Below are 13,658 nucleotides of genomic sequence, written 5' to 3' on the forward strand. Positions count from 1 at the left end.
ATTGTCATAGATGCTTGGTTTGCTATTATCTGATATAGAGTATGGATTTCCCCATGAGACCTGAGTTGGATGGAAACAAACACCGGATATAGTGTATTACATAACAATTTTGGGAAAAAAAACTTCTGAGAGTCTCAAGTTCATACCTCCCTCATTGTTGCCAAGGTAGAAGATATATGATCCAAATCCAAACACAATACTTCCCAAAAGACGTGGCCTGTTGGCAGGTCACAGGGTTTACTTGACTGTTTATATTCATACTGTTCGTCCTCATTCTCATAATTATGGCCACACTGTCTATACTTCAGTGTCTCTTTACTTTTTCTCTGTGCCTTGGACATTTCTCTGAATAACCTGACTCATCCATTATTCAGTAGGTTTTTTTCATGTTTTTTTTTTTCATGTCTTTATTGCAAGAGCACACATTTGTGAGGCAGTTTATATTCTGTCTGTGTGTGTGCATGTGGTGGACACTGATCTTTTTTAAGCAGGAGCTAATCCTTTGGAGTGAAACCACAATGAGAGAAGAGATGTTTTATGATTCTTCTGGGAACAGCAGTTGCAGTTTGTCACCCTCCTCGCATACGTTCACACTATTATTCTTCATGGAAGGCTATTGTCACCCCATTTCACACCTCCTCACTGTTGTTCGGTTTGAGACATCTTTTATTGAATACAATTTCTTCTCCAATTAGTTCCAGAGATATTTTGCAACTCCAGACAGTGTGCATGCATGTCCACTACTGGTCAAATGTTTTAGAACACCTACTCTTTCAAGGGTTTTATTTATTTGTACTATTTTCTATATTGTAGAATAATAGTGAAGACATCAAAACTATGAAATAACACATATGGAATCATGTAGTAACCAAAAAAGTGTTAAACAAATCAAAATATATTTTATATTTGAGATTCTTCAAATAGCCACCTTTTGCCTTGGCATTCTCTCAACCAGCTACATGAGGTAGTCACCTAGAATGCATTTCAATTAACTGGTGTGCCTTCTTAAAAGTTAATTTGTGGAATTTCTTTCATTCTTAATGCATTTGAGCCAATCAGTTGTGTTGTGACAAGGTAGGGGGGGGTGTACAGAAGATAGCCATATTGGGTAAAAGACCAAGCCCATATTATGGCATGAACAGGTCAAATAAGCAAAGAGAAATGACAGTCCATCATTACTTTAAGACATCAACACGGAAAATGTCAAGATCTTTGAACATTTCTTCAAGTGCAGTCGCAAAAACCATCAAGCGCTATGATGAAGCTGGCTCTCATGAGGACCGCCACGGGAATGGAAGACCCAGAGTTACCTCTGCTGCAGAGGATACGTTCATTAGAGTTACCAGCCTCAAAAATTGCATCCCAAGTAAATGTCAACTATTCAGAGGAGACTGTGTGAATTAGGCCTTCATGGTTGAATTGCTGCAAAGAAACCACTACTAAAGGACACCAATAATAAGAAGAGACTTGCTTGAGCCAAGAAACACGAGCAATGGACATTAGACTGGTGGAAATTTGTCCTTTGGTCTGGAGACCAAAATTGAGATTTTTGGTTCCAACCGCCGTGTCTTTGTGATATGCAGTGTGTGTGAATGGATGATCTCCGCATGTGTATTTCCCACCGTGAAGCATGGAGGTGGTGTTATGGTATGGGGGTGCTTTGCTTGTGACACTGTCTGTGGTTTATTTAGAATTCAAGGCACACTTAACCAGTATGGCTACCACAGCATTCTGCAGCAATACGCCATCCCATCTGGGCAATACGCCCATCCCATTTGGGCTTAGTGGAACTATCATTTGTTTTTCAACAGGACAATGACCCAACACACCTCCAGGCTGTGTAAGAGCTATTTTACCAAGAAGCAGAGTGATGGAGTGCTGCATCAGATGACCTGGCCTCCACAATCACCCAACCTCAACCCAATTGAGATGGTTTGGAATGAGTTGGACCACAGAGTGAAGGAAAAGCAGCCAACAAGTGCTCAGCATATGTGGGAACTCCTTCCAGACTGTTGGAAAAGCATTCTAGGTGAAGCTGGTTTAGAGAATGCCAAGAGTGTATAAAGCTGTCATCAAGGCAAAGGGTGGCTATTTGAAGAACCTCAAATATAAAATATATTTTGATTTGTTTAACACTTTTTTGTTTACTACATGATTCCTTATGCGTTATTTCATAGTTTTTATGTCTTCACTATTATTGTACAATTTAGAAAGTAGTAAAAATAAAGAAAAACCCTTGAATGAGTAGGTGTCTAAAACTTTTGACCGGTAGTGTATGTGAGTGTGCAGGGGGGATATTCGTCTCAAGCAGGAAGAAACAAATATGACTCAATCTCCATCATAAATACTTGCACTGCTGAGTATTCTCGGTTTGGAGTGGCATTTAAACTATCTAATTTTCCCTCCCCATTTTCTCCATCGGCTTAGTTAATTTCTCCTGGCATCTTCTAACTATCCACCTCTCCCTCCCTCCCCTACCACAGACCCATACTACCCATTTTGCCTTGCTGTCTCTCCTGCAGGAGGAATGTGTGTCTCGTGATGGACTGTTCTGGAGTCGTGGCAGAATCCGAGGCCTACACCCCTTGGACTCCAGCCAGGTGTTACGGTCACTCATGCTCCCCCGCTCTAGCAGCAGCAGTCCTCACACACAGACGCCATCCCGCCCCCCAGCAGACTCACTCTGCACGTCGCCACATTCCTGCTGTCTCAGCCTCTTATCAGAGATGTAGCTTAACACACACACACAGCAGGCAGCAGACACTGACTGGGGAGTTCAAGGCAAGCTAATGAGCAGCCGTGCCATAGCTTTTGTTGATCGGAGGGTGTATCATAAAATGATCGTAACACGACCGTAACAACATTTCAAGCAGTTTAAACGGTCCCATAGGCTCTTGCTTATATCAATCAGTCAGTAATTCATGAATCCATCTTAAAGTGAGAGACCATCTGTAATTCTGACTAGGGGATGTGAATGTATAAACATATACCCCCTCCTATGTTCTTTGGTCATGGTTTTACTGCTCTGTCCGCCTGAAAGAGGCTGTTTTTATGGTCTGTATGAAACGGCACCCCCTCTAAAGGCCCCAGCCCAGCGATGCGGGCGAAAGGGTCGTCTTTACAGATCCACATCATGTGAACACTCCCCCAGGCCTCTCTGGGGTGTTCTTCCCTATCTCGTTGCATTGTGGGGGCTGATGAAGCCATTCTGACTGGGAGGCTGTGTGTCTGTCTGTCTGTCTATCTGTCTGTGGAGCTAAAGGAGCTCTAGGGGGCTGGGGGAATATGGTCAAAAATAAATACGGGGCTTTGATACTGGGTGTACTTTTATGTTCATCTAACCTTGGAAAGTTGCTTAGCTAAAGTCGTTCTAATAGCCTATGATATTCATGAATATCAAAAGTGTCATAAATTTCATTAAGAACCATTAATCTAAATACATCAGTAAAAGCTAGTGGTCAAAAGGTTGCACTGGAATTTAAAGAGAAGTGACCTTCTTTGTAATGGTCCTGGCCACCTGGTACCCCAGGCTCTGCCTACACCTGTGTAGCCAGGAACCAGGCATCATAATGATCCAGCAGACTCTGTGATCTACTGAGACCAATGCCGTAATTAACCTGGCAACAACCAAGATAAATGCTAGAATTTAGCATGCTCTGTGTGCAAAGGTAATGAGCTGTTTCAGTTATTTATGGCCTTGAATTACTCTATTGCACAAACTTTTGTGCAGCCATTGTGGGAAGTTAGTTTCTTGTTCTCTTTTTTCTCTCTTTTCCTTTTACCCCCTCTGTTGCATGGAGGCCAATGTTAACATTGAGACAGCATCTGGTTCTAATTAAACACTCCCCTCCCCCTTGCGACGTCTCCCCCGTCATGTCTCCTTCTAGCTCCTAACCTCTCAGCGTCTCTCTCCTTCTCTCTCTCTCTCTCTCTCTCTCTATCTCTCCCTCTTTATGCCTCTCCAGTGGCTCCCTCCCCCTGTCATCCAGCTCTCCCCTCTCTTGCTCCCATCTCTCTCTTCTGGTTTACCCACTTACTGTGTCTGCTCTCGGCATCATGAAGTGTGAGCATTGTATCTGGGGTCTCTCTGTGCTCCTGGCTCTATGTTTAGGATGGACACAGGGCCAGAGCCAGAGCCAACCAGAGACTAACTACACCAGGTAGGGAATATGAGTGTATTGGGCTTGTTGGTATGTGTGCAATGTATGTTTGCAGGAAGCTTTACAGTATGGATAGCTCCATTTGGGTGAATGCACAGTGTATTCGTCTGTGGCAATCTCCACAAGGATGTACTTGTTTACATTATTTCTATGGTTCACAATATACCATAACCGTATACAGAGCGGGTATGGTTTTGAGTGTGCCATGTTCAGATTTCACGCAGTGTGCTCTGAACTTCCTATCGGAGCTTCCTGCATTTGTATGTTAGCTTAGGGGTATGGCAGTGTTGTTGTTGGGGTTGTGAATGGTCCATGGTGTTGATGTGGTTCAGCTGCCCCAGATGTCAGTGCTTTGAGGTCTGTATGTCTGTCTGTATGTGTCTGTGTGGGGTTGGATCAGGACGGCTTGACTCTGTCTGCTGGGGTTCTGTAAGTCTGAGCTCCTATAATGTGACAGACTGGGCGCTTCCTCAATGTGTCTGAGGTCAAGCCTTGAGTGTTGGCTGGAGTCCTAGAAAAGTTATTTTGTCCTCCGGTTGTGATAATGGTAACGACTAAGTTTGTGGGATTCATTTGGTTTCTTCTTGAGTATGTGTCTACTAGCTGTTTTGAAGCTCCACACTAGTTATGAGTTCGTTTTGTGCACCTCTGTCTCCTGTACAGACAGTCTCCAATGTGTCTGTCCCCATGACTGTCTGTGAGGCCACTGGCAACAATTATATATTTATCAATGAAAGTATTCTGGTATTAGTCCAGGTTTGGTCTTTTTCCATTGGAAAAGGAGCTTGGATGAATTATTTGAGCAGACGTGGAAGTGAATGGGGTGAGGGGGAGACTGGGTGGTTGTGTTTAGAAACTTGGACAAGCATAGGGGAACATTTTCTTTTTTTTTTTTTAGGGGGAGGTCTCCTTGATGAAGCTCTAGTCAAGAACACCTTAACCTCCACTAACTTTGCCCAGTCTCCATCCTGTCCACATCCTGTCTACGTCCACTCTTTCTTCCCGTTCTCCTGAAACTGACACCAGTGTGCCAAGGGGAGGCATTATCGTTGGGTGCCTGAGAGATTTAGAGATGATCTGTTGAGGAAGTGTGTGTGTGTGTGTGTGTGTGTGTGTGTGTGTGTGTGTGTGTGTGTGTGTGTGTGTGTGTGTGTGTGTGTGTGTGTGTGTGTGTGTGTGTGTGTGTGTGTGTGTGTGTGTGTGCACATGTGCGAGTTTCCCAAACTCAAAGTGATAGTGATGTGGTAAACCTAAGCCAACGTTTATAAAGTACAGTACATGATAATACATCACTGTTTCCCACCCTACTCTCTCTCAGGCCTGTGTTCCACTGTGGGGGAGACATGGTTGCAGACTCAGGCTTTGTGGGCAGTGAAGGATTTCCCAACTACTACAAACCCAACAGCAAATGTACCTGGCGCATTACCGTGAGTCACTGGCCCTGCACAACATACCACTTCACCATTACTCTGAGTTTAACCTACATATTGACCTAAAGCCTGTTCTGCCCTCTCTTTAAACTTCAGGTCCCAGAGGGCAATGTGGTCATGCTCTCTTTCCGCATTTTTGACCTGGAGGCTGACCCCATGTGTCGCTATGACTACCTGGATGTGTACAATGGCCACTCCAACATGGTGCAGAAGCTGGGGAGGTTCTGTGGAACGTTCAGGCCTGGTACTCTCATCTCCACCACTAACACCATAATGCTGGAGATGGGGAGCGACTCTGAGACTGGAGGGAGGGGCTTCCTGGCTTACTTCAATGGAGGAAAACCACATGTGGATGGTGAGCTTTACAGTGTAACTTGGGCACTCACTCTCCGTTTTTTTAAAGGAACAACATCTTTGCAATTTCCTATGTCCGTTAGACTCACGTACTGTAAGGTAGGCTTATACCCAACTGTCAGATCTTTTAGTCACCTGATTATTTCTTGATCTGTATATGAATCATTTCAGAGCACCAATTCTGTGGAGGAAAGATGACAAAAGCCCAGGGTGAAGTTAAAACACCTAACTGGCCAGAGAAGAATTACCCAGCAGGCATCAGTTGCTCCTGGCTCATCACAGTAGAGCGGGATCAGGTTATTAGTCATCATGTTCAGCTCTCCATGCTCTTTAATCTTAATGGACTTCTGCAAGTGATGCTGTCATTATGTTGCGCCAACCACAGAACCAAATGTGCACTAATATGCATAAATATATTGGAGTTTCAAATTACGTTCCTAGTGTGTAACGTTGTTGTATTTGTCATTCTGTTTATTTCTGTGTGTGGGCTAGGTGATTGAGGTGAAGTTCGGTAAGTTTGATGTGGAGTCAGACAGTTACTGTCGCTTTGATTATGTGGCCTTCTTCAACGGTGGAGAAAAAGATGACTCTCGACGCATTGGAAAATACTGCGGAGACGTCAGCCCCCAGTGAGTGGTACACGACTGTATGTGTGTTCGCCTGACTTCCTGTGTTTATGATTATGCTTGTTAGTGGTCTACATCTATGATGATATATTGTATATCTGTTTGTTCTTGTCACTCTACTCTCTTCCAATCCTCCCTCTGTATTACTCTCTGCCCACAGAACCATTGTGACCAATGGGAATGTGCTCCTAGTACAATTTGTGTCTGACCTCAGCGTGACCTCTGATGGCTTCATGGCCAGTTACACCAGCATCCCTCGCGGATCCAGAACTCCCACAGTAGACAACACAGGATCAGGACCCCGTAAAGAGTCAGTCCCCAGGAAGCCTGTTGTTAAACCCATCCTGCCTGAGAGAACAGTCATCACCACCACTACCACCCAACCACCCACTACAGCCAGACACCAGGCCCCCCCAACCCCACAGCCCCAGGAGCCCACTGCCAAGCCCAAACCAGTCAAACCAGTCAGGACCCGCCCACCAAACAAGCCAGGCCCAGACAGGACCAGAGTTACTAGACCAGAAAGGAAGAAGCCAGGTAAGAGAAGCTGAAGACCTGGTGTAGCAAGACCTGAGTTTATGTATACACATGTCTGTGTGTTTGTGTGGCTGTGTGTGTAAGCAATGTTTGTATTTTCTAGTTCACTTGAACCCACTGTGTGCAAAGGCATGTAAGAGGGATGGAAATATCAAGAGCAGTTTCTGTGCCAGTGAATTTGGTGAGTTCCACTAGACAGCTAGCATCATTGGATAGCCAAACTAATCAAGCGATTTAAGGTCATAGCAAGTTCACAGCATTGCTCAGGCAACTAAACACTCTCTCGCTCTCTCTCTCTCTCTTTCAGTGATCACGGGTAAGGTGACAGCGCTGACCCCTGGTCCTCAGGGCAGTGTTTATATCAGTGTGTCTCTCATCAAGGCCTACAAGGCTGGCCGGCTGACCATCACCCAGGCTGGAGAGAACATGTCTGTCAAACTGGTGTCAGCCTGCATGAAGTGCCCTGTCATCCGCAAAGGTAACCCATTTTTCTTCCCAGACAATTTGACTGGCATGTACAACATTATGCAAACACATACATGTACACACAATGCTGACTTATCAGCAGAGACTGTTGTGTCATCATAGACAGTATTGCCAGATTGCCTAATAAATGCATTTTTGATCAATCTCTTTCACAGGAATGCCTTACATCTTGATGGGCCAGGTTGATGAGGATGGGCGTGGAACAATGGCTCCTGGGGCTTTCACTGCCCCATATAAGGCCCCGCATCACAAACTGCTGACCAATATTAACAACCAACCATGCTAACCTCACACCCCAGTCCACCAATCAGGGAAATTCAGCCTCGTGCATGGATACCATGACGAGCAAGGTTACGATGCCCCAAAAACAATGTTTATTCTTGAGGAGTCCTTAATGAAGTGAATTATCTTGTTTTTTCACTTAATGTTTGATGACACTAACTTAATTGCTGAAATCTCCTTTCATGGGTTGCTCACAGGTTCAGATTAAATGACAAGCATCACATAGCAACAGTTTGACCCACCTCATAATAGGGCTATATATTATATTATTTTTGTAATTTATGTCTCTCAATAAAGGATTTATAACATATGGTGTTGGTTTGATATGTTTATTACATGAACTTTATGTCCCATTCAGTATAGTTTTACTGCAACGCAATGATGGTGTGCCACCTAGTGGTCAGATTTACAAAATAACCTCCTATGACACACAAAACAGGTGCCACTACCCTCTCAAAGAATTAGTGGCCTACTTGGTATGTGAACTGCTGACTGCTCATCATTTGCTCATCATTTGGAGATACTTGTTGACACATCAACCAGGATTAAGGGACAGGGCAATTTGTTACTTGTTTTTGGCAGTAAGTGGCTGTATTGGAGGGGGATTGGTTTCACCTCTCCTAGGCAATCAGCAGTTAGTGTTAGTACTTCAGTCTCCCCTGGTTTCTCAGCGGCAGCTGTGTAAGCGGCGGTCGTGTCAGTGGCAGTTTTGTCGCAAAACTAAGACAGTTCTGCCGAGTTGTTCAAGGAGTTGTTCAAGGAGTTGTTCAAGGAGTTGTTCAAGGAATTGATCGTGGAGTTGTTCAAAGAATTGATCGTTGAGTTGTTTGAGGAATTGATCGTTGAGTTGTTTGAGGAGTTGTTTGAGGAGTTGTTCAAGGAGTTGTTCGAGGAAGGAAAGAGAGTAAGGCTCCACACCACTCTCTCACTTGAGTTTCTTACCTAGTTATTTTCAGATTATCACATTTTTGCTCTTTTTGTAACTTTGGCAACTCTGTGTGTGTTGTCTATACCCATTCGCTCTTCTCACTGAAGGCTTTACAGATGCTCCCCACCCCTTGGCAGCAACCCTTCTAATTTAGTGTACCCTGCACACACAACCCATGTGGAATTCCTGGTCTCTGGCAGCGTTTCGAACTGCCGATCTGCGGTCAAGAACGGCAAGTTCATCTCAGCCTATGCTGCCCTTCAGTCCCTTAACCTTTTGGCCTTGACGGAGACATGGATCACCCCAGAGAACACTGCTACTCCAGCTCCTCTTTCTTCATCTGACAAAGTTTTCTCTCATAGTCCAAGAGCTTCTTGTCGTGGTGGTGGTGGTACTGGTCTACTCATTTCTCCTAAATGGAGATTTTCTCTTTTCTCCCTCTCTAACCTGTCCATCTCCTCATATTCCATGCTGTCACTGTCACTTGTCCACTCAAGCGTAACATTATTGTCATCTATCGCCCACCAGGTGCCCTTGGAGAGTTCCTCAATGAGCTTGACATCTTGATCAGCTCATTTTCTTACGATGGCTCACCGCTCTTTGTATTTGGCGACTTCAACCTCCCGACGTCCGCCTTCGATTCATTTCTTTCCAACTCTCTCTTTCCCCTCGTCTCTTTTCACCTCACCCTTCCCCAATCCTCTCCAACTCACAAGGCAGGCAATATGCTTGACCTCATCTTTACTAGAGGCTGCTCACCTACTAATCTCACTGCAACCCCCCTCCAGGTCTCGGTCTCCCATTCCTTCAACCCTACTCTTCTCCCTTTCCACATCCTATGACTCGTACTGTCCCCTTTCCCCCTTCCCGGCTCGGCCCTCCCCTCATGCTCCGTGGCTGAACGACTCATTTCAAGCTTACAGAACAGGGCTGCGGGCTGCGGGCAGCTGAGCGATAAATGGGGTAAAACTAAACTTCTGGACGACCTATCATCCTTTCACTCCCTTTTCTCTACCTTCACTTCCTCTGTAACCGCTGCTAAAGCCACTTTCTCACTTCCCTCATCAACTCATCCCTGACCAGTGGCTGCAAAATGGCTACAGTCACTCCACACCTCAAGAAACCAACACTCGACTCATCTTACATCAAAAACTAGACCTGTATCGCTCCTTTCTTTTCTTTCCAAAACACTTGACCATGCTGTCTCTGATCAACTCTCTCGTTAACTCTCTCAGAACGATCTTCTTGACCCTAACCAGTCAGGCTTCAAGACAGGTCACTGGACCGAGACTGCTCTTCTCTGTGTCAATGAGGCTCTTTGCACTTCCAAAGCTGACTCTCTCTCCTCTGTTCTCATCCTCCTAGATCTATCCACTGCCTTCGACACCGTGAACAATCAGATCCTCCTCTCCATCCTCTCAGGGCTGGGCATCTCAGGCTCTGCATACTCTTGGATTGCATCCTACCTGGCAGGCCACTCCTACCAAGTGACGTGAAGAGGATCTGTGTCTGTACCATATACTCTCACTACTGGTGTCTCCCAGGGCTCGGTCCTAGGCTCTCTCCTCTTCTCTCTATACACCAAGTCACTTTGCTTCGTCATATCCTCACATGGTCTCTCCTATCATTGCTATGCTCCACTACTTTTCTCCTTCCCCCTTTCTGACACCCAGGTGGCGACACTCAGATATCTCAGCTTGGATGTTGTCCCACCACCTCAAGCTCGACCTCGACAAGATGGAGCTGCTCTTGCTCCCTGGGAAGGCTTGCCTGCAAAAATAACTCTCCATCATGGTTGACAACTCCACAGTGTCGCCCTCCCAGAGTGCAAAGAACCTTGGCGTGACCCTGGACAACACCCTGTTGTTCTCTGTAAACATCAAAGCAGTGACTCGCTCTGGCAGGTTCTTGCTCCACAACATTCATAGAGTACGACCCTACCTCACACAGGAAGCGACGCAGGTCCTCCAGCCACTTGTCCTCTTCCCTCTGGACTACTGCAACTCGCTGTTGGTTGGGCTCCCTGCTGGAATGGAATAAATGGTACGGAGTCAAACGTGGTTTCCATATGTTTGGGTTAGATCCGGTCCTATAACTCCTCCAACCAGCCTCCTTTGGTATACACAGTTGCTTAACTTGCTTGCTACAAAACACATATAGATGTAGGATCTTCATTTGATCACCCTATTGTGCAATAATTTTACAGGGCATTTAAAACTTGTAGTGTATGTGAGTTTAAAAAGGCTTCTAAAGTTTATAATTTCCTCTTCGAAAGTGGGCGGTAGCCTAGCGCTTAAGAGTGATCAAAAGTTCGCTGGTTCGAATCCACGAGCCAACTACGTGAAAAATCTGTAGATGTACCCCTGAGCAAGGCACTTAACCCTAATTGCTCCTGTAAGTTGTGTAAATGTAATTTTACCTTACAAAAAATGCACCAACCACAAAAAAATCTCTGTTAATTACAATCCACATAATAATTAACATTTCCTATTTCTGCAGGATTATTTTCCTGCTGTAGGAGACTGGCTCAAATTAAGATCCTACATATGAACAGTCTTTTAAATGAAAATAACATCATATGCATAAGGATTTCCTGAGTGATGCTTACTTGGTATTGTCTACTAGGGCTGGAGTCGCCATAGTGGACTCTATAGGGAACTGCTCTATAGGGAACTCTATAGGGAACTGCTTTGAAATCTTTCTGATGCAACAGTGCCACCATTTGACCAAACTCTGCTGTCATTTTTGTGCTTTGTCATTTCAGTTGAAAGTCACGACTCAGAATGATGTGAATTGCCAAAGTAGAGCTATGCTATTAGATACCAAGGAGTCCAGTCATATTATCCAAGGCTGCAGGTAAACTGCCAACATGATGCTATGATAATGTGTGTTAATATAATATCTGTATAATGACTTTGCACACATTAGAACTGTTATTTATGGAGTTTGTCCCCACCGTTGCTGCTATAACAGCCTCCACTCTTCTTGGAAGGCTTTCCACTAGATGTTGGAACATTGCTGCAGGGACTTGCATCCATTTAGCCACAAGCATTAGTAACGTTGGGCACTGATGTTGGCCGATTAGGCCTGGCTCACAGTCGGCGTTCCAATTGATCCCAAAAGTGTTCAATGGGGTTGAGGTCAGGGTCCTGTGCTAACATCCGTGGTATATCAGCCGTGGTATATATATATATGGCTTCGAGGGCATTATCACTTTTATACAACGGGAAACCAACATGATTGACATATTTTAATTAACTTTATTTTGATTAATTTATTCATTCTTTTTCATCCTTCCACGAGATATAGTCCTGACACAAATCTAGGGTTGCTACCCAAGCCGGCTGGTCGTTCGTTCGTTCTATCGGTTCAGTTGCCATAGACGCGACCCAGTCGTTTAGACTTTTTGTTCTATATCTATGGACAGTTGGACACGACCCAGTCATTCTTCTAAATGTTCTATTGATATACTTTATTATCCTTTGCTTGCTAGCTAGCCAACTACAGCTAATTTACAGTCACGTCAAACAATGCAGCCAGAATAACAACAAAGTAGCTGCATTTGCATTTGTTTAAGCTGTTTTCTAGTGACATTTACATGCATAAGAATGAGCTAATGATGCGTGATTTCACCTGGCATAGAAAATGTGCTCTCTCCTCAGGACAGTTGTTCAGAGGAGCTAGCCAACAACACAGCTAACACAATCACTTCAGAGGAGCTAGCCAACAACACAGCTAACACAATCACTTCAGAGGAGCTAGCCAACAACACAGCTAACACAATCACTTCAGAGGAGCTAGCCAACAACACAGCTAACACAATCACTTCAGAGGAGCTAGCCAACAACACAGCTAACACAATCACTTCAGAGGAGCTAGCCAACAACACAGCTAACACAATCACTTCAGAGGAGCTAGCCAACAACACAGCTAACACAATCACTTCAAACTGAAGCTGGAAAGACTGCAAACTAGCTGCACTTTGTTTTATCTGTTCTCTATTGAAATGTCTTTGTATATGTCCATAAAAATAAAGCTGATTCTTGATTTCGACTGGCTGAGAAAAGTTCCCTGTCTTTCTCATCCAGACTCCCGATCCCTACATGTTCATTACTATGGGACAGCTGGAGATCGAATTTCAATATTGAAACAATGTTGCAAATGTCAGAGAGTCAGACTTCAAGTTTTATCTAAATCTCTGTTATTGAAAACCAATCGCTAGTCTAAAAGAAATGGGAGATAATGTCTAGATGCTTTTTACAGTGGGGATGAAGTTTATAAATTGTCCTTCTGGGCTGATGAGACAGTGGATTGCGAAGTGAGATAGAACAAAGTAAATAGGCATTTCAATATCATAGCTTTAGCCGTGGTAATTTGTGGAATAGACACCTGCTGGAATGCGGTTTTAACCAATTAGTGTCCAGGATCAGACCCACCCGTTGTATAATTCCCCATAACGCACAGTATATCAGCATAGTAGAATTCAATGGCTATAGTTAATTCTTTCATGTTCTATGTTTGAGCTGCTTTTGAAAGAAAGTCGAATTGAAAACACTATTGACATTGTTGAATTGGATTTTCATAATAGCAAGCTGATGGTTAGCTAAACCAGCAAGTCTGTTTGGTTACCAAGGCAACTCCTGCAGTGATCTAGTAAACTTGCTAGCTACTTCAGTGAATGTTGAACACATTTCTACCTGCAAATGAACACATTTCTAGTGGCCAATGCCAGGGTGGCAGGTAGCCTAGTGGTTAGAGCGTTGGGCCTGTAACCATAAGGTTGCTGGGTTGAATCCTGAGCTGACAAGGTAAAAATCTTTTTTTTTACAATTTGAGCCATGATATAAAAGGGATA

At 44.3% G+C, this 13,658-nt stretch overlaps 1 protein-coding gene across 1 annotated transcript; it reads left to right on the plus strand.

The window, feature by feature from the left end:
- The first annotated feature begins 3,857 nt into the window (after positions 1-3,857).
- Positions 3,858-8,185, plus strand: pcolcea (procollagen C-endopeptidase enhancer a). The gene is made up of 9 exons (XM_014196532.2): positions 3,858-4,160; positions 5,479-5,587; positions 5,687-5,945; positions 6,116-6,240; positions 6,437-6,573; positions 6,731-7,107; positions 7,211-7,288; positions 7,415-7,585; positions 7,749-8,185. The coding sequence occupies exons 1-9, from the start codon at positions 4,057-4,059 to the stop codon at positions 7,877-7,879; spliced, it is 1,491 nt and encodes a 496-aa protein (XP_014052007.1). The 5' UTR covers positions 3,858-4,056; the 3' UTR covers positions 7,880-8,185.
- The last annotated feature ends 5,473 nt before the right edge of the window (positions 8,186-13,658 follow it).

This window comes from Salmo salar, chromosome ssa04 (assembly GCF_905237065.1).
Source record: "Salmo salar chromosome ssa04, Ssal_v3.1, whole genome shotgun sequence".
In the NCBI taxonomy this organism is placed as follows: Eukaryota; Metazoa; Chordata; class Actinopteri; order Salmoniformes; family Salmonidae; genus Salmo; species Salmo salar.

Coding starts and splice junctions, on each gene's coding strand:
- pcolcea (XM_014196532.2), top strand. CDS start 4,057: ATGAAGTGTGAGCATTGTATCTGGGGTCTCTCTGTGCTCCTGGCTCTA. Junction 7,108..7,210: donor ACCAGAAAGGAAGAAGCCAG/GTAAGAGAAGCT, acceptor TGTATTTTCTAG/TTCACTTGAACCCACTGTGT. Junction 7,586..7,748: donor GTGCCCTGTCATCCGCAAAG/GTAACCCATTTT, acceptor TCTCTTTCACAG/GAATGCCTTACATCTTGATG.